The sequence below is a fragment of the Carcharodon carcharias genome, chromosome 9 (genome assembly GCF_017639515.1).
Source record: "Carcharodon carcharias isolate sCarCar2 chromosome 9, sCarCar2.pri, whole genome shotgun sequence".
In the NCBI taxonomy this organism is placed as follows: Eukaryota; Metazoa; Chordata; class Chondrichthyes; order Lamniformes; family Lamnidae; genus Carcharodon; species Carcharodon carcharias.
This window is the reverse complement of record NC_054475.1, coordinates 119,825,529-119,846,767: the sequence shown is the minus strand read 5'-3', so window position 1 is coordinate 119,846,767 and position 21,239 is coordinate 119,825,529. Positions and strand designations below refer to the sequence as shown.

Here is a 21,239-nt window from a genome sequence, read left to right as displayed (position 1 = left end):
ATCTGCATCCTGAAGCTCAATGAATGAGGTTGAAGAGGTTTTGGATGAAGGCAGCATAGATTGAAGTTTCCCATTTGTTCTGTAGATTATCTCCATGTCTATGGGTAACTTTGAGGTGAGGTGCAGGACTGCAGTGTGGAAAATGGAGAAGAGGGTTGGTGCAATGACACAATCTTGTTTGAGCCCAATTTTCACTTAGATAGGGTCTGTGGTGGTTCTGTTGTGAGAATCAGAGCTTTCATATCACTGTGGAGTTTCTTCAGCATGCAGACTACCATATAGTAGCAATAGAGAAATTGTTCAAAGGGGATTAGGAACTTAATATTCCTGAATACAAGGTATTTAGGAAAGATAATGAAAGGGGAAAAAAAAGGTACCAGCTTGCAATATTGATAAAAAAAAAATTGTGGCATTTGAAACAGATAATACAGTTGAGGAGCTAAGACAAGATTTTTTTTAAGTTAGCTTTAAGAATACAGGAGCTTTTAGGCAATGTGGTGTATATGACAGGCCAAATAGTGGGAAACAGATGCAGCAGCAAGTTTGCTGGCAAGTTACAGAAAAATGCAAGAACTACAGAGTAGTGATGATGGAGCACTTCAATAACACAGACTGAAGCAATGTAAAGGCAAAGACAAGGAGGAATTTGTATAGGAGAAATTTCTTGGTCAGTGTGTTTCTAGTCCAAAGAAGGAAACCATGCTGGATTTTATTCCAAGGAATGAACGCAGAGTCAAGTATCTTTCAGTGGAAGAACATTTCGGAAACAAATCATAATATCAGGTGCAATATGCACAAAAATGCGTTAGTGGATAAGGGCTAACTTTGATGAGTTACAAGGGGATCTGGCCTGGATGGATTCAAATTAAAAATTGGTAGGTACCGTAACTGAAAAATGCAAAGCCTTTAAAATGGAGATGGTTCAGGTACAGAGTAGATGGTTACATGAGGAGGAGAAAAAGAATGGACATCTAAGAACCCAGGATAAATACAGATGTTAAGGCTAAAGTTAGACAGGAAAAGGAAGCTCATAATACAGTGGTGAACTAAGCTGAATATAGAAAGTACAGAGGACATCTCAAAAAAGGACTAAGGATGAGCAGAGAATGAGTCAATTAGTAACCAACATAAAAAAAGAAAACTAAGAAGTCTTTATTAATAAAAGTATTAATAAAAGCTTAATCAAAAGAAGGGCAAGATTAATTAGGAACCAAAAGCAGATCTTCTGGAGGTTACAGGGTACGGCTGAGGTGCCAAATAAATTCTTTGCACCTGCCTTCACTAGAGAAGAGGATGCTGCAAAGGAGGAGGCAGCAACAATAATAAACTGGATAAAAATAGAGAAAGAGAATGCACCCAAAAACTTGACAGTCCTCAAGACAGAAACGTGACAGTCAGAATGGGATGCACCCTAGCTTACTGAGAGAAGCAAGGGTGGAAATTGCTAAACTTCTGGTCTCAATCTTTCAATTCTCCTTAGCTATGGGGGTGATGCCAAAGGACAGGTAGATTCCAAATCTTATGTCCCTCTTTAGAAAAAGGGGGAGATGGATGAACCTGGCAACTACAAATCAGCCCAATGTCTGTGGTGGGGAAACAAACCTCTTGAGACATTAATCTGGGACAAAACTAACTGACATTCAGAAAAGTTTGAAATATAGGTATTATAAGTGAAAGTCAAGCATGGATCTGTTAAAGACAAATCAAATTAGTCAAACAGAATTTGAATTTTTTGATGAAACAGTTGAAAAGGGTGATGAGGGTAATAAGATTGATGTAGCATATATGCACTTTCAAAGGGCATTTGACAAAGTATCATACAATAGACTTGGAATTAAAGGGATAGGAGCAACATGGATACAAAAAGAAACTAATGGTGAACAGTTGTTTTTCAGATTGGAGGGAAGCATACTGTGGCTCGCAGGGGTCTACATGAGGGCCAGCACTCTTTTTGGCATGCAAATCCCTGCATGGGTATATAGGGCATAATTTCACAAGTCTGCAGATATGAAACTTGGAAAGGTAGTAAACAATGAGGAGGATAATAACAGACTTCAGGAGGTCAGACTAGTAACATGTGACACACTACCGTGTGACTATGACATGTGGCAGATGAAATTGATCGCAGAGGACCGTGAAGTGATACTTTTTTGCAGGAAGAATGAGCAATATAAACTAAATAGTATAATTTTAATGGGGGTGTATGTAAACAAATATTTGAAGGTGGCTCATCAAGTTGAGAAGGTTGTTAAAAATACATATAGGATCCTTAGCTTTATTAATAGAAGGATAGGAGCACAAAATCAAAGAAATCATGCTAAATTTTTATGGCAGCTGGAGTAATGTGCTCAATTCTAGGCACTACTTTGGCAAGGATGTCAAGGCTTTAGGCAGCACAGAAGAGGTTTACTAGAATACCACAAGGGATGAATGATTAGTTACATGGTGAGACTGGAAAAGCTGGGGTTGTTGTTCTTAGAGAAAAAGTCAAGATGAAATTTGATGAAGGTGCTTAAAATTACGTGAGATATTTTTGAAATAAATAAGGAGAAACTATTTCCACTGAAAGGAAGGTCAAGATGCAGACTTGAACATCTTCAGCAAAAAACTGGTTTAATCATTCAACGTCAGATCTGACTAGATGGCTTAAAGCACTATGTAAAATGCTCTCCAACACTAATACTTCTCACCATTCAAGATCACCCAGGAACGCAAAGCTAACACCAGCCTCTGTTTCTCCAGTACAAATTGTTTTCTTAAACCACTTTCCCCAACCCTCATGCGAGGAAATCATGCACTTTATTGATCAAGGCCATCCATTCAGCTGCCTCTGCTGCTTCTCTTCCTTCCAAGAGCCAACCAGTACAAACTTCTCCAAACTCCCTGCAGCCCAAAGAGTGAAATCAAGTTTTTCTCTAGATTACATCCCATCTCGTAAATGCTCTCTCTGACCTCATCTTCTCCATGATGCCCACCTCCTGCTCCCTCAATCCTATCCCAAACAGTTGACTTCCTTCAATGCACCCCATCTTGGCTGATGGTTAACAGTTCCCTTTGCTTAGATATCAATCTTCCCTCTTACCTGCGGTCATCAAAACTTATTCTTAACCTCTCTCTACTTGCAAACTACCACGCTATTTCCAACCTCACTTTTCTCTCCAAAGTCCATGAACTTGTAGTCACTTCACAAAACTGTCCATCTTTCCCATTTTTTGAATCCCTCCAATCAGGTTTTTAGCCTGACAACAGTATTGAAATGGTCCTCATTATGTTCCAAATGGCATTCTTTGTGACTAACTGTGATAACCTTTCCCTTCTCCTCTTCCTTGACTTGTCTGCAGCTTTTAATAGTTAATCACACCATCCTCGTTCAATGCCCCTTCTCCATCATCATGATCGGTTGCACTGCCCTACTTGATTCCAAGCTTATCCAAGAGTAATCAGAGGATAGCCAGCTACAATGACATCTCTTCCCACCCTCACAGTTATCTCTGGAGTTCCCCGAAGATCTATGTTTGGTTCCCTTTTGTTTCTCATCCATATTATCGCTTGATGATAACACCCAAAAACACATCAGGTTCCAAGTGCGGCGATGACATTCAGCTCTTTCACCACCATCTTCTTGGAACCCTCATATCACTGCTTAGCCAACATACAATATTCAGCAAAAAGTTTCTCTACCTAATCATTAAGATTGAAGCCATTGCCTTTGATCCCCACCACAAATTCTGTTCCCTAGCCACACATCACTTGTTAACTATCTTAACTGAGTAAAACCATTTGTCTTGCGCGATCCAGGGTTGAATTTTTGACCACATATTCGCACAAAGACTATCTAATTCCTCTCTACAACATTGTTTGACTCTAATCTTCCCTCACCTCATCTGCTACTGAAAACCTCATCCATGCCTTTGTTATCTCTAGTCTTAACTATTCCAATGCCCTCCTGGCTGGTCTTCTATTTTCCACCCTACATAAACTTGAGCTCATCTGCCCATACCTTAACTCGCTCTGAATCTCATTCACCATCACCCTGTGCTCACTGACCTTTACTAGCTCCCCTTCTCCACGTCAATCTTAAAATCCTCATCCTTTTTGCAAATCCGTCCACGGCCTCGCCCCTCCAGCCCACCAAGTCTTTGCAGTCTGTGATCCTCCAATTCTGGCCTCCTGCACATCTCCAATTTCTCTTGCTCCACCATGGGCAGCAATGCTTTCAGCCGTCTTGGCCTTAAACTCTGAAATTCCCTCCAGTAATCTCTTTTCCCCCTCATCTTTTCGTCTCTTTGAAGATGCTCCAAAATTAAACCTCTGATCTCATTTTTGATCAACTTTCCTGATTTCTCCTTCTAAGGCTGTCAAAAAGTGTCATAAATCTTTGATATCACTCAAACACCTTGACCATATTAAACACTTTATTATATTAAACCTGCTACACAAATAAACGTTGTTTTTGTTGCAACTACATGACAGAGATTTCAGGTGATTGGAAACAGAACCAGGATCAGTTGTGATCTGGAATGCACTAGCTGAAAAGTAGAAGACCATTCAACAGCCATGTTCAAGGGAGAACTGCATATTTATTTGAACAGGAAAAAGATTATAGAGCTATGGGGAAAGGAGAGTGGGATTAATTGGATAACTCTAGGAAAGAACTGGCACAGGTACAATGAGTTGAATGACCTCATGTGCCATGTCATTCTATGATTTTACGGCCGAATTCAGAACTCTGGCCCGATTTGTTTTTCTGAACTTGGACATCAGATTACTTGGACAGCTTAAAATATTGGAGGTGCAGCCTACGGGAGAAATGGTCAAGCAAAATTTGATGTCAAGCCATATAAGGAGATGTTAGACCAGCTAACCAAAAGCTTGGATGATGAGGCATATTTTAAAGCAGCATCTTAAAAGGAGAAGAGAGAGATGGAGGTATTTAGGAAGAGATTTCAAAGCTTGGGACCTAGGCAGCTGAAAGCACGGCCGCTAACAGCCAGAAATGGAGGAGCACAGGTATCGGCAAGTTGGAGGGGATTGCAAAGATAGGAAGGAAGAGGCCATGAAGGGATCTTAGTACAGAATAAGGATTTTAAAACTCTGCATCTGCAGCCAACGTAGGTCAGCAAACACAGGGGTAATGGGTGAAAAGGACCTGGTGCAATTTAGGGTGCAAGTTCTGGATGAGCACAAGTTTATGGTAGATGGAAGACCATCAAGGAGAGCATTGCTACTTCCAGACTTGACTATCCTAGAGTCATGAATGAGGGTTTCAGCAGCAGTTGAACTGATCTGGGCAGAGTCTGGGATGTCATGAAGGTGGAAGGAGGTAGTCTTGGTGGTGGTGTGTATCCAGGCTGGTGGCTCATCTTTGTTTCGAATACAACACCAAGGTTACAAACTGTCTGGTTCAAGTTACCAGGATGAGGGATAGAGTCTGTGGCTAAGAATAAACAGCTTCAGTCCTTCAATATTTAGGAGGGACAGGACGGAAAGAAAACTTGCATTTATATAGCACCTTTCACAACCTCAGGACATAGTGCTTTACAGCCAAGTAAGATTTTTTTTGAAGTGTAGTCATTGCAGGAGACATGGAAGATAATTTGCACACAAGGTTTCAAACACAGCAATTACATAAATGACCAGATAATGTGCATTAGATGTTGGTTGAAGCATAAATGTTAGTCAGATCACAGGGAAAACTCTAAGACTCTAGTTCAAATCGTATCATGGAATCCTTTGCATTCATTTAATGTAGAGACAGAGAAACAATTTAATGCCTTAACTGAAATATGGCATCTTGGACAATACAGCACTCACTACAGTAATGAAGAAATGCTGTATTGTCATGCAGACTTTCCCTTGGCCTTGGCATTCAATTGCTGTCCAATTTTTCTATTCCCAGAAGTTTAGACGCACAAAAATCCCATGGCACTACTTGGAGGTGCAGCAATTGTTCTGATGTTCTCAGAGAAGCATTATGCCTTAAAATATTGCTGAAAATAGATCAATTAATCAAATTTTCTTTTTCTTCATTTTCTTCATTAATGGTGCTGCCACTGAATTGCCCAGAATTCATCAAGACTATAAAATAAATATGGTGACACTAAAATCCACCTGAACAAGTTGCTTTGTCTGGCAGCTCTAGAGCACACAGCCGGCAGTAGTAAATACAAGCACTGCTGTTGCCATGAACAATAGTAAGGGAGGAAAATAGAAGTGGAATATTATCTGCTGTTTCTGGTTCTTTGAAGTGAGCACCACTGCCTTCCAGAACACGTGGGTATTTGCTTGCTTTTCTTGGGGGACTGGGGGAAAAAAAGACATCAACGTTTCAATTAAACTCATTTAGATATGTTCCTAACACTTCATCTCTGCTCATAATCAAAATTTGGCTGAGCATTTGGGGGTTCTGTTAATTCACTCCTCTTTTCTCCCCTCTTTGAATAGTGAAATCTCACTATTTATATTATTGTGCAGTGTGGAGAAGCCAAGGCTCATAGTGCAGGAAATCAAGGTTAAAACACCAAGAGAAAAGACTACTTAAATCAGGAAGCGAGTATGAGGAAATTACAGTTAATCTATTTCTGGCAGGTGATCACAATGACCAGTATAGCATGGAACTTCATTCTTTTGTGTTTATCTGAACCAGCAGGACAATCAAGTAGAACCTCACTTAAAATCACCCAAAGCAGACACCTCCGAGAAAGCACTTCCTCATTACGATGCTGAAGCATCAGGCTAGATCACCACTGTTCAACAAAAATTGCTGACTAGCCACACGTGACACTATAGCAACACCATTTTGGTCACGCACTAATTTTAGTAGTAAATGCTTGTACTGTGTATTTACTTAACCTCTACTACTAAGAAAGTAAAGCACTCAATTATAAAAAAATACTTGCATACTATTTTTCATACTAACAAATGCACGTGAAAAGCTATGCCAATGAGTATTAAAATCATGTGCCCAATGATGTATATTACTCACTTAATAATCAGAAATGAAACTCAACACATCTGGATTCCCAACTTGCCACATGTGGCTAGTGGCTAATGTATTGGACAGCACTAACCTAAATTATATGAAAAATCAAGCTGAACATAAAAGCTGTCAACAGGGCATGACAACAGCAAACAGAAGTTAAAAACTGCATTCATAAGCCAACTGTGACACAGTTCTGTATTTTTTTTTAAACTATACTAAAATCTTACAGGTAACCTTACAATATAGTGCCAAAAATAGAAAGAAATTTTAAAATACTTGCATACATAAGAGACTTTGCTAATGCACATATACTTTCAAGTGAAATATTTATCATAAAAACAGTACTGCAGTATACATTTCCTGTCATTTTGATTCTACTCAAATTTTACATTCACCAATGCAGAACTCAATCAAAAACCAAAGCAGCTGAAGGCAAAACAATTAGAATCTACCAATGAAGAAACCAGAACCTAAACAACTTCACTAAGAAAATAACATTACGTTGCTTTTGGTTCCCATCCTGAATCTACCCAGACAGAAGGAGGCAAGAGGAGAAAGATGGATTTTCACACAAATCAGTCCAATCCTCAACTAGTTTGTTTTTAAGCACCGAAAAATATGCAATATTAATACTCCTTCCACAGTTTAAAATGAAAGTATTCCTACAGTTTGTTCCTAACTGGCTATCATCCCATTCCAGACTTATTGCGCCTCAACACACTTTAGGGGTGGGGAAGGCATGGAGGAGTGTGGGGAGGGTCAAAAAGAAAGGCAATGGAGAACAAGAACACTGAAATAGCACTATGTTTAACAACAGAACAGCGCTCACACATCACACATGAACATGGTCAATAACATTCTTTAACCCATCACCATGCTCACCTCACTTTATATTCTAAGCCTTTCATCAGACGATAACCGAACTCCATTGGGGGGTAATATTATCTTGGGACAATATCTGTTCAGCTGTCAATTATACAAAGTCTATTTTAATTTCCACTGATGGCAATGAAATTAAAATAAGATGATTTTCAGTGGTAATTAAAATTGGTAGGAATGTATAATTGCAGCTGATCTAATATCACCCATTGTAGACCAATATTCAAAGTCAAACTTATCTCCTTATGCACAGTTAGAAGGCCCATCTACAACATATTCCAAATGGGTCATTAACTCCCAAAGCTTAAGCTGGAAAAACAAGGATTGCATTTAAGAAATTAGGAATTAGTTAGCACAATGAATTAAATACTATTTACATGAGAACCAGGAATAGGTCATTTGGCTCTTGGAGCCTGTTACACCATTCATGGCTGATTTATCTCAGCTACATCATCCCTATCTCCCTGGGTTCCCTTACTATCCAAAAATCTATTGATCTCTAACTTGAATATGCTCAATGACTGAAGATCAACAATTCGCTAGAATGGAGAATTTCAAAGCTTCACAACATATTACCCCAATCACATCTGCCCTAGTTTTGTGTAATCAACTTGTGTAGCATCTTATTAAATGTTTTTTTTAAATTCAAGTACAGTACATCCACCAGTTCCCCCTTATTCACCCTAATAGTTACAACCTCAAAAAACTAAGGTTTGTCAAATACGATTTTTCTTTCCTAAATCTGTTTGATGCAGCCCAATCATAATATGATCCTCTGAGTGCCCTGTTATCATATTCCTAAGATTCTACCATTTTCCCTTTTATTGACATCAGCTGAATTGGTCTATAGTTTTCTATCGTCTCTCTCTCTCGCTCGCTCTCCTTTTGTGAATAGCAGGGTTGTGTTTGCAAACTTCCAATCCACAGGACTGTTCTAGGGAATGCTAGAAAATCAAAACCAATACATTCATTAACTCTGTAGCCACCTCTTAATAACTGAGGGTGCAGACCATCAGAGGTCCAGGGAATTTCTCAGCTATTAATCCCATTAATTTCTTCACTAATACTAAAATTGTCGAGTTCCTTATTTTTACTCGACTCTAGGTTCCCCATTAAAGAATGATTTTGTGTCTTCTACCTTGAAGACAAATACAAAGTTTTTGTTTAATTTCTTTGCCATTTCCTTATTCTCCAATAGTATCTCTTGTCTGTGGCTCTAATTTACTCTTGTTAATCTCTTCCTGGTTACATATCTATAGTAGCTCTTAGAATATGTTTTCACTTCTCTAGCTAGAATAATCTTGTATCCTATTTTCTCTGTCAAGTTCTTGGTCATCCTTTGCTGAATTTTAAAACGTCCCAATCCATAGGCTTACAACACTTGTTGACAACATTATAGCCTTTTCCTTTAGTCAAATAACTCTGTTTAACTTCTCTGGTTAGCCATATTTGAATCGCTTTTCTAGTGGGGTTTTTATTCCCTATACTTGTGCAAATTTCAATTAATTCTCTAAATGTCTGCCATTGCCTATATGCCATCATACTTTATAATCTAATTTCCACAATCTGCCTTAGCCAACTCATCCCTCTGAAGGGCAATACGGACTCAAAAAATTAACTCGGTTTCTCTCTTCACGGATGCTGCCAAACCAGCATTTTCTGTTTTTATTTCAGGTTTCCAGCGTCACAGTATTTTGCTTTCATCCCTCTTACCTACCTGGTTTGCTTTGTGGAGTGAATGTTTAACTTGCTGGATCAAGTGGCCACCCTGGATGGTATTGAGTTACCTGAATGTTTTTGGAGCTACTCAGGCAAGTAGATAGTACTCTACCTCATGACTTGGTTCCTTGTAGATGGTGAACAAGCTCTGGAGAATCAGGACGAGTTTCTCACCGCAGAATTTGCAGCCTCTGATCTGTCCTTGTATTAACAGTACTTACATGAATAACACAATGAAGTTTCTGGTCAACTATCTCCCTGAGGATTCAGTGATGGTAACGTCTTTTGAATGTCAGGAGGGAGTAGTAAGACTCTTGTCATTGCCTGGCATGTGTGGCACATGTTACTTTCCACTTATCAGTCCTAGCCAGGTCTTGCAGCATGCCAGTATGGACTACTTCAATATCTGAGGAGCTGTGTATGGAACATGCCCACTTCTAACCTTATGAGATAGGGAAGGTTATTGATGAAGCTGCTGATAACGGCTGAGGTGATTGGCCCCAACAATCACCACTCTCTTTGCTTGTCACATTAATTCCATGTTAATTTATCTCATCAAGCCCGTCAGTCTCTTTTTCACTGGAATTATCCACATCAATCCCACTTCCCAGTACTTCACACATTGAAGCTTTGTAAACTACTTTGTCAAATGCATATCCAATTTGTTCTAATGATACGCTCTCTGCCTCACTAGCCACCACTTCAGTTTTGCACACACATTTGCACATTTCAATTGTGCCACTGTTGAGCAAGATTAAAATCTCCAGACTTGCATAAAACCCTAATTACATAAAAAAACTTCATAGATGGAAAAAGTGACATGAATTAAAAACAGTTCAATATAACTATAAACCTTGTAACAATTAAATATATTTTATATTCTTGAACTACAACTCCAGTGAATATCAATTTTGCATATAACTAATCAATTTCACTAATTCAGATGACAGTGTTAGTGTTCTGCCTTTTCCCACCTACTGAACCACGTAGGAAGCTACCAAACAGCCATGAGTCTTTATGCACACCACCCAGAGCTCTTTAATTTATTAGTATTTGAATTAAGTGCTAGCAAACAAAACGGAAAGTAGGTTGGCTGCAAGGCCAGTTAGTTACTGCACCAGCTGGTAACTTCTTCCACAATCAGGCCAACAGGAAGAGGCACAGCTCTAGAACCCCACATGACTGGCTGATTAAAGTTTAAACTGTTGGTGAGTCAAAAGGCTAATGAGGAAAGTCATTGCATGCATAAGAGTAGACTTCATGCAACTAGAGTCTCAAATTAAAAACATGTTTTTTGCTCCAAGTCCAGAATCCCTGCTCACCAAGATGTACTTTCTGGATACATTTCCTGTTTGCAACACTAAGCCATGCCAACCACAAAGTCCCAGATTCAAATAGCAACCAGTTCATAGTGACTGATTGCATCCCAAATGGTATCCAGGCTGTTATGATTGGCCTCAGCATCCCTGTTAAGGAAGGAATTGGGGAGGGAGGGGGGGGTTGTTGTGTAAAAGAGTTGAAGCCCCTGCTCATAATCAACAATCAAATGGCTCAATGTTGTGTATGTATGAATATCAAAGACTGACGAGGTCTTATTTAATGCAGGTCTGCCAGAATGAGTTAAGCTCAGCTGCAGCAGTGCTTTCTGTATTGCCCTTTAACTTAGGAGGATTATTATTCTTTCGCGGCATGTGGGCGTCACTGGCTAGGCCAGCATTAACAACCATCCCTAATTGCGCTCAAGAAGGTGGTGGTGAGCCACCTTCTTGAACCACTGCAGTCCATGTGATGTAGGTGCACCCACAGTGCTGAAAGGGTGGAAAATAGAATCAAGGTTTCTGCTCCACATCAATACTAGTTTAATTTGGTGCAGAGTGCGGGTATGAATCTTAGATTAAAATAGGTTTAGGTTTAACTGTTGATGATTCCATAATTGAACAGCCTACCATTTAACAGCAAATGAATGTGATTTCAGAATAGTCACGGACAAGATACAAGAGAGCTGTTAATACCATGGAACTGCACTCATCAAATAGTAATCACTGAGGGTGAGGGACAAGAGTAATGGTAAATATGGATGAGGAAGGTCATTGATCCCATCTAGTTCCTCATTCCATTGAAACCTGTGATAGCTGCATAGCAATTTTGAAATCCTTCTGAATTAACTTCAAGATTTTATTCTTCATTACCTTACCCAGAAGACTATTCCAGATATTAACATGCTTCAATGAATTGTTTGCATGAATTGCTTCTTGACGTCAGTTGAAGTTGCCTTCTAGCAGTTCACGTCTACGTCTCCTTACCCTGCAGTTAATGCTTGCCTTTCCTATTCTTAGTATCTCATTCGCTTCCTTTCAAAGGATACGAGTCCAAATTTTCCTAAACTATGCTCTTAGCCACCAACATCAGCAGTCTTGTGGCCTTCCTCTGCAACAACTCCAGGGGTCAGAATGTTTCCTTCATATCTCAGTGACCAAAACTCAACAGTACTCAAAGATATGGCCTGAGCAGAATGCTGAAAGCCTCAGGCTTGTACTTATGACATTTTATCTTAGCAATGTCGGCTTAGCTGATTTCTGCTGTATCCACTATCACTATCAAAATTCTTAACCTCAACTAGATAAGTCAAACCCTATTGAATTATTGGATCTTTGATACTTTCATTCAGTATATACCTCACACTTGTTTGGATTGAATGTGACCTGCCATATAAACGTTGCCTGTGTCTTCTGCAGTTAATTGATTCACCCCACTGTAACTTAGTATCATCTGGAAACTTGATCAAAAATTATCCAAATCGTTTACATAGAAAGGAAAGGTAAGGGCTTCAGTACCAATCTCTGGGGAGAACTACTCAGTTCATTAAACAAGCCAGCATGACTCAATTCTAACCCTTGCTTCCTCTTTCAGCTATCACCTTATCCTTAATCTACACTTCACCACAGAGAACCACTGGCATAAGCTTGTGTAACAAACATCATAGCATTTTCCCTTGGTTCACCTGGAATCCTATGTCCTCAAAAAGTCAAGAACCAGACAATATATACAAAGTCTACTTGGATTCAATACTTAATCGATGGTTAAAAAGGACCAGTGACCACCAGGACCATTGCTGTTTTTGACAAACAGTAATGACTTGGTCTTGACACAAAATTGAAGTTAAATAAATTGAGAGAAGAATATAATAGACTTCAAAAGGACAGAGAGCTGGTGGAACAGGCAAAGATAAAATTCATTGCGGGAAGGTTAGCTGAATGAGGAGAACAATGCAAGCTAAATAGTACAATTTGAGATGGGATGCAAGAAAAGAGACACCCAGGCGGACTGGTGCGCAAATCTTTGAAGGTAGCAAGACAGGTTAATAAAGCATATGGGATTGTGGGCTTTATAAGTGAAGGCACAGAGTACAAAAACTAGAAAGCTATGTTAAATTGATATAAAGCAGCAGTTCAGACCCAGTTGGAGTGTTGTGCTCAATTCATGGCATCAGAAGTGTATGCAGATTTTGAAGAGGATACAGAAGAAATTTACTAGAATAGTTAAATGAATGAGAGATTACAGTTACACGGATGGGCTGGAAAAGCTAGGGTTGATATCCTTGGAGTCCAGAAGGTCAAGCAGATTTGATAGAGGTGTTTAATGTAGAGTAAAGAGAGAGAATTTTTTTCCAATAAGTGAAGAGTCGATAACCAGAGGATACAGATTGAAGATGGCTGGCAAAGGAACCAGAAGTGACATGAAGAAAAGTTTTTTTCTAAATGCAAGGAGTGATTAAGATTTGGAATATGCTGCCTGACCAGCTACTATTGAATCTCTATCCTCAGCCCTTCAAAGAGTAACGGGATAATTGGGGAAAAAATTGCAGGGATCTGGGGAAAGAACAGAGGGAATGAGACTAACTGGATTGCTCTTCAAAGAGCTGGAACAGAGTCAATAGGCCAAATAGCCTCCTTCTATACCGCATTATCCTATGATTCTATAAGATATGTGTTGTGGCAAATACCTTATCATCCAAGGAATTCCTTATTAGATGTTATGAAAATTATGCAAATACTGGAATTCTCAAAAACAAATACTGGAAATACAAAGGTCAATCAGCATATCATTTTTAACTATAGTTTGCCTTTTCAGCTGGGGTCACCATTAGATAAAGTTTAGATTCTTGTTTATTCTTCAACATATCTTAGAGCTCAAAAAGCTTCCAGATGATACTAAGTTACAGTGGGATGAATCAATTAACTGCAGAAGACACAGGCAGAAATGTTAATAATTTAGAGCCACTGTGTAATTTTGTAAGATAGGTAAGCATTTATAAGCTTTTGTATATACTCACCCAAGACTTATGATGAAATCTGTCCTCAAAAAAGAAAGGCTGATATTTCCATACTATAAATTAAACTCTGTTGGACAACCAGCTTTAATTAAATTTCATAAACTGCATACATTTGTACATGAACCTGTAAATACACTAGCTAGTGCATAATGATATTACAGGTAGATAAACCCACTTTGCCAAAAAACATGAAAAGTGCAAGATCACTGCAAATGCGCACCTTTCAAACTATCAGGACCTATTTTATTTCAGGAATTTAACCTTTCTTGTAATACCATGACTTAATACAGTCTTTCCCAGCATAGGGTGCTGTACTGTGATTTGCCTCAAAAGTGTGGCTCACATCAACAAGCCTGCATTTGCTGCCCATTTAGTTGCACAGCAGGTAGACTACGTGCTTTCATCATAATGCACATCAACCTTGTAAGATGTATAACACAAACTAAAGCCTGTTGGATTAAGAGACAACTTGCATGTTGCATCTTTTATTGTAGGAAAGCATTGCAATGGTGCCAAATTTGACACCAAGCCACCTAAAGAGATATTAGGGCAAAAGACCAAAAGCTTGGCAAAAGGTGGCTTCAAGGAGCATTTTAAAAGGAGAGTAAGGGAAATAGGCAGAGAGGTGTGGGGATGGAATTCCAGAACTCAGGCCCTTGGCAGCCACCAATGGTGCAGTAATGAAAAAGGTTAGAATTGGAAAAGGGCAGATATCTCCAACAACATATGACATGAAAAGTTATGTCACTTCTCTGATAGGCGTGCAATCACTTCAATTTGCTTCAGTCAACCATTTCATGAATGCCACTACACAATAAACTCTTGGAATAACTCCACAGAAATTACATTTACAAGTGAACAAGTAGGCTCTTTAAAATTACTTTTCACACAATAGCCAATTTCTGGGTTCAGATGTGAACTCAAACCTTGTAATTGCTTCCAACCAAAGGGATCAGTCATTATTTGTTACCTTTGGTGTCCAGGATTTAGGAGGTGCAATTTATGGCTTCACATCAAAGGTCATAAAAATAACAGCGCAAAAGAAATGTTTACAAACATGGTACAAAATGTTACTGACATCAGTAAACTAACTACCACAGAGAATGTGGATCTCAATTTGCAAAGGCCAATAGCCAAAATTAGTTCATTTAATGGTCCCAAATTTGAAAGTTAAACACATTTTCTTGAACTTGGGATGAAATGTTTACTTCTACCTGCACAAAAAGTTGCACACGAGCGACAATACGAAGGATCTTGAAAGCTGCTATTTGTTAAGGAGGCAAAATGGATCCGGGAAAACAGACGTACGTGAACAGAAAGAGAAGCCTACGAGAACAGTAACACAGACTTTATTTGGGGGGCGGGCGGGGGAAGGAAGACGTGGACCACAAAGGAGGGGTTAATTTATAACACTGGTGATTCCTCATCACCCATCGTCGGCATTACGCCGTAAAATGTGGCAAACATGAAAAAAAGACCCCCGCCCAACTCTGCATCGCTCTTCTGGGAGACCCTCGAGATGAAGTGGATTTGCGGTGTCTTTGCCCCAAGGCTGCTTGGAGCCAGCTAGCTATTGTTCCCAAATACAGACGGAAGCTCGGACACGGCCCCTTCGCTGCACCGTTATCTCTCATTTTAACGGTAATCGCTTCATTCGGCGATCCGGACAGACGTTCGGCACTGCGTTTTTTTTTGTGTGCATACATGAAAGACGCCCTTTTCAGCCTAGGCTCCATTGCCCCCCTCCCCTCATTACAGAGTGACACCGGCCCCGGGTACTGAAGGACTGAGAGAGAGAGAGAGACCGACCCACCTGCCTGCACAGTATCTGTCAAATCGTAATTAACAGCCGGGAAATCCTTCAGCTTCCGCCCGCTGAGGTTCAGGATGCCGGAATGCACAGCCTCCTCCAGGACCCTTTCGAGGCTACGGTTGAGCTGTGCGGGCGGAGCGGCGGTCCTCGAGTGCCAGGGCTGTGAGTGCTGATGCCCACCCGAACCCGCCGCCATTTCTCTTCAATTGTGTGAACGGCCCCTCGGCGAGCCGCCACTGCGCAAGCGCAGCGCACATCCCGGGGTGGGCAGGGCCTGAGAGGGAGCTGCGGGGAGGGGGCGAGGCCTGAGAGGGGGCTGCAAGAGGGGGCGGGGCCTGATGGGGGGCCGCAAGAGGGGGCGGGGCCAGAGGGGGGCCGCAAGAGTGGGCGGGGGTGGGGTCTGAGGGAGCTGCAAGAGGGGTAGGGGCCTGAGGTGGGCCTCAAGAAGGGGTGGGGTCTGAGGGGTCAGGGAGGGAGCGAGGCTGCAGGAGGAGGCGGGGAGTGAGGGGGTTGCGGGAGGGAGCGGGGAGTGAAGGGGTTGCGGGGGGGCGGGGAGCGAAGGGGTTGCGGGGGGGGGGGCGGGGAGCGAAGGGGTTGCGGGGGGGGGCGGGGAGCGAAGGGGTTGCGGGGGGGGGCGGGGAGTGAAGGGGTTGCGGGGGGGGCGGGGAGTGAAGGGGTTGCGGGGGGGGCGGGGAGTGAAGGGGTTGCGGGGGGGGCGGGGAGTGAAGGGGTTGCGGGGGGGGGGAGGGAAGGGGTTGCGGGGGGGGCGGGGAGTGAAGGGGTTGCGGGGGGGGCGGGGAGTGAAGGGGTTGCGGGGGGGGCGGGGAGTGAAGGGGTTGCGGGGGGGGCGGGGAGTGAAGGGGTTGCGGGGGGGGGAGGGAAGGGGTTGCGGGGGGGCGGGGAGGGAAGGGGTTGCGGGGGGGCGGGGAGGGAAGGGGTTGCGGGGGGGGAGGGAAGGGGTTGCGGGGGGGGAGGGAAGGGGTTGCGGGGGGGCGGGGAGTGAGGGGGTTGCGGGCTGCAGGAATGGTGGGGAGGGGGAGGGCTGCAGGAGGGGGTGGGGTAGGGGGAGGGGGAGAGGGTGGGGGAGAGGGTGGGGGCGGGGGAGTGGCAGGCTGCAGGAGTGGTGGGGAGGGGGAGGGTTGCAGGAGGGGGTGTTGGGGGGGCGAGCAGGCTGCATGAGGGGGTGTGGGGGGGCGAGCAGGCTGCATGAGGGGGTGTGGGGGGGGCAAGCGGGCTGCACGAGGGGTTGGGGGGGGGGTGCTGCAGGAGGTTCATGGAGCGAGGGGGCTGTAGGAGAGGCAGGGCCTGAGAGGGGGCTGAAAGAGGCTTTGGGGCCTGAGATAGGTCTACAGGAGGGGTTGGGGCCTGAGAGGAGATGCAAGAGGGGCTGGGGCTTGAGTGAAGGCTGCAAGAGGGGGCAGGACTTTAGAGGGGCCAGAGCCTGAGAGCGGCCTGCAAGAGGCTTTAGGGCCTGAGATAGGTCTACAGGAGGGGTTGGGGCCTGAGAGGAGACTGCAAGAGGGGCTGGGGCTTGAGTGGGGGCTGCAGGAGGTGCTGGGGCCTGAGTGGGCCTGCCGGAGGGGCTGAGGCCTAAGAGTGGGCTGCAAGAGGGTGTGGGGCCTAAGAGGGGGCTGCAGGAAGGGCATGGGGCCTGAGAGGGGTCTGCAGGAAGGGCATGGGGCCTGAGAGGGGGCTGCAGGAAGGGCATGGGGCCTGAGAGGGGGCTGCAGGAAGGGCGTGGGGCCTGAGGGGGGCCGCAAGAGGGGGCGGGGCCAGAGGGGGGCCGCAAGAGTGGGTGGGGGTGGGGTCTGAGGGAGCTGCAAGAGGGGTAGGGGCCTGAGGTGGGCCTCAAGAAGGGGTGGGGTCTGAGGGGTCAGGGAGGGAGCGAGGCTGCAGGAGGAGGCGGGGAGTGAGGGGGTTGCGGGAGGGAGCGGGGAGTGAAGGGGTTGCGGGGGGGCGGGGAGCGAAGGGGTTGCGGGGGGGGGCGGGGAGTGAAGGGGTTGCGGGGGGGCGGGGAGTGAAGGGGTTGCGGGGGGGGCGGGGAGTGAAGGAGTGAAGGGGTTGCGGGGGGGGCGGGGAGTGAAGGGGTTGCGGGGGGGGCGGGGAGTGAAGGGGTTGTGGGGGGGGAGGGAAGGGGTTGTGGGGGGGGAGGGAAGGGGTTGCGGGGGTGGGAGGGAAGGGGTTGCGGGGGGAGGGAAGGGGTTGCGGGGGGGGGAGGGAAGGGGTTGCGGGGGGGGAGGGAAGGGGTTGCGGGGGGGGGGGAGGGAAGGGGTTGCGGGGGGGGGGGAGGGAAGGGGTTGCGGGGGGGGGGAGGGAAGGGGTTGCGGGGGGGGAGGGAAGGGGTTGCGGGGGGGCGGGGAGGGAAGGGGCTGCGGGGGGGGGAGGGAAGGGGCTGCGGGGGGGGAGGGAAGGGGTTGCGGGGGAGGAGGGAAGGGGTTGCGGGGGGGGAGGGAAGGGGTTGCGGGGGGGCGGGGAGTGAGGGGGTTGCGGGCTGCAGGAATGGTGGGGAGGGGGCGGGCTGCAGGAGTGGTGGGGAGGGGGAGGGGGAGGGCTGCAGGAGGGGGTGGGGGGGCGAGCGGGGAGGAGGCGGGGGCGGGGATGGGCTGCAGGAGGGGGAGGGCTGCAGGAGGGGGTGGGGTAGGGGGAGGGGGAGAGGGTGGGGGAGAGGGTGGGGGCGGGGGAGTGGCGGGCTGCAGGAGTGGTGGGGAGGGGGAGGGTTGCAGGAGGGGGTGTTGGGGGGGCGAGCAGGCTGCATGAGGGGGTGTGGGGGGGCGAGCAGGCTGCATGAGGGGGTGTGGGGGGGGCAAGCGGGCTGCACGAGGGGTTGGGGGGGGTGCTGCAGGAGGTTCATGGAGCGAGGGGGCTGTAGGAGAGGCAGGGCCTGAGAGGGGGCTGAAAGAGGCTTTGGGGCCTGAGATAGGTCTACAGGAGGGGTTGGGGCCTGAGAGGAGATGCAAGAGGGGCTGGGGCTTGAGTGAAGGCTGCAAGAGGGGGCAGGACTTTAGAGGGGCCAGAGCCTGAGAGCGGCCTGCAAGAGGCTTTAGGGCCTGAGATAGGTCTACAGGAGGGGTTGGGGCCTGAGAGGAGACTGCAAGAGGGGCTGGGGCTTGAGTGGGGGCTGCAGGAGGTGCTGGGGCCTGAGTGGGCCTGCCGGAGGGGCTGAGGCCTAAGAGTGGGCTGCAAGAGGGTGTGGGGCCTAAGAGGGGGCTGCAGGAAGGGCATGGGGCCTGAGAGGGGTCTGCAGGAAGGGCATGGGGCCTGAGAGGGGTCTGCAGGAAGGGCATCGTGCCTGAGAGGGGGCTGCAGGAAGGGCATGGGGCCTGAGAGGGGGCTGCAGGAAGGGCGTGGGGCCTGAGAGGGGGCTGCAGGAAGGGCATGGGGCCTGAGAGGGGGCTGCAGGAAGGGCGTGGGGCCTGAGAGGGGGCTGCAGGAAGGGCGTGGGGCCTGAGAGGGGGCTGCAGGAAGGGCGTGGGGCCTGAGAGGGGGCTGCAGGAAGGGCGTGGGGCCTGAGAGAGGGCTGCAGGAAGGGCGTGGGGCCTGAGAGGGGGCTGCAGGAAGGGCGTGGGGCCTGAGAGGGGGCTGCAGGAAGGGCATGGGGCCTGAGAGGGGGCTGCAGGAAGGGCATGGGGTCTGAGAGGGGGCTGCAGGAAGGGCGTGGGGCCTGAGAGGGGGCTGCAGGAGGAAGTGGGTCCTGCTGGATGAGGTGAGGCTTGAAAGGTGTAGGGTCTTAGGAGGGTGCTGCAGGAGGGGGTGGGGGCTGTGGGGTCTGCAGTCGGGGCAGTGCCTGAGAAGGAGCTTGGGTCAGTGATCACATGGTAAAACCACTGGGATCTGGCCCAAGGAGTCACTTGTGCTCGCGCTGTGCCAACTGTTTGAGGGGGACCTGGTCCTTCAGGTCAGAGGGGCAATGGTAGCAGCTCCTCCAATCTGGGGTTGTGTTTGAGGGTATATATGTAGCTGGCTCATCTGTTATCAGTCTAAAGTTGTGGCAGAACAGCTTGCATTTATATAGCACCTTTAAACATCCCAAGGCACTTCACAGGAGCGTAATTAGGTAAAACAACACAAGGACAGCAGGCACATAGGAGCATCGCCACTTGAAACTATCTTGACTTGGAAATATATTGCTGTTCCTTCACTGTCACTGGGTCAAAATCCTGGAACTCTCACCATAACATCACTCTACACCAGTACCTACATCAGGTGGACTGCAGTGGTTCAAGAAGGCAGCTCACTATCATCTTCTTAAGGGCAATTAGAGATGGGCAATAAATGGTTGTCAGCATTGTCCACATCCCATGACCAAATGAAAATAAATGACACGAAGCTGAAGAAGACATTGGGACAAATGACCAAACGCTTGGTCAATCATATAGGTTTGAGGAGAGGTTTAGGGATGGAATTCCAGAGCTGAGCACACAGCTGTCAATGGTGAGTGAACGGAGCGACAGATGCACAAAAGACAAGAGTTGCAAGAAAGCAGAGTTCTCAAAGTGCTGGAGGAGGCTACAAAGCTAAGTGTGAAGCCATGGAGGAATTTGATCTTGAAGGTGAGAATTTTAAAATGGAGGCATGGGTGGACTGGGAGCCAATGTAAGTCATCATAAAAAGTGGTGATAAATGAATGGTACTCAATTACCAACTTGTCAATTACATACTACATGTTTATCAAGACATTTCAATGTGCAAGACATGAAGGTAATTCATACAAAATCTAGAGGCAAAACATTAACTTAGATGTCAGGAAGTACACAGAATCTCTCAGTACAGGAACAGGCCATTTGCCTCAACAAGTCTATTGGAGGGATTTTCCTGCCCCACCCACTGCCGCAATCATCCAGTCCTGCTGAAAGTCAATGGACTTTTGCCTGGGCCGCTTAATTTCCTATAATGGGTCCTGCCACGATGAGGCCGGAAAATCCTAGCCTGTGGGCGGAATTTTACGGTCCTGCTGAAGTCAATGGACATTTGACGCTGCATTTTACGGCCCTGCCCCCGCCTTGACGAGGTCGTAAAATTCCACCCTTAGTTTCAGGAGGAGTCATCGCCTTAGAACAGACTATGTCAATGGTTATGGCATTGCTAAAGTCCTTTAAAAGGGAATATTGCATGTTCTGGAGTGAAGAGGGTGAGTTGATATCTACAATTCTAAGCCTTATGGCCTATTGTTCCCTCTGAACCTTGCTTGATTGTATTATGGAATTTTCCCAGAATTTTTCTCAAATGAACTCTGTTTTTTCAAGGAAGCGCATAAATTGGGATATGTTAATGTGCATTGTTGTTGCACTGTATTTGTGGGCTTGATAGTCTTTTCTCTTGTTTCACTTTGCATGTTCATGTTATAAAGTCCATTTTGTCTAAAACCTTGGTTGTGATTTATAATGCATGCATAGTTTAGTTATGGACATAATTGTAGATAGAGGATATAATAAACACATGTACCCTTCCTCTCAACTCCTGGCTAATTTTTCCTGGCTAACATCCTTCCAAATCTGCATCTGAATATTATGAGC

At 45.6% G+C, this 21,239-nt stretch overlaps 2 protein-coding genes across 11 annotated transcripts in view; one reads left to right on the top strand and one right to left on the bottom strand.

Annotated features, from left to right (window-relative positions):
- lrch2 (leucine-rich repeats and calponin homology (CH) domain containing 2) overlaps positions 1-15,952 on the bottom strand; it is a 134,235-nt gene extending 118,283 nt beyond the window's left edge. For all 8 annotated transcript variants that reach the window (XM_041194720.1, XM_041194719.1, XM_041194723.1 and 5 more), the window contains exon 1: positions 15,727-15,952. In XM_041194720.1, the coding sequence (XP_041050654.1) occupies positions 15,727-15,922 (196 nt within the window). In that variant the 5' untranslated portion in view covers positions 15,923-15,952. The remainder of the gene's footprint in view (positions 1-15,726) is intronic.
- Positions 15,953-19,516: 3,564 nt separating this feature from the next.
- The window catches only part of LOC121281767 (UAP56-interacting factor-like), a 48,605-nt gene continuing 46,882 nt past the window's right edge, over positions 19,517-21,239 (top strand). For all 3 annotated transcript variants that reach the window (XM_041194730.1, XM_041194728.1, XM_041194729.1), the window contains exon 1: positions 19,517-20,276. In XM_041194730.1, coding sequence (XP_041050664.1) covers positions 20,255-20,276 — 22 coding nt within the window. In that variant the 5' untranslated portion in view covers positions 19,517-20,254. The remainder of the gene's footprint in view (positions 20,277-21,239) is intronic.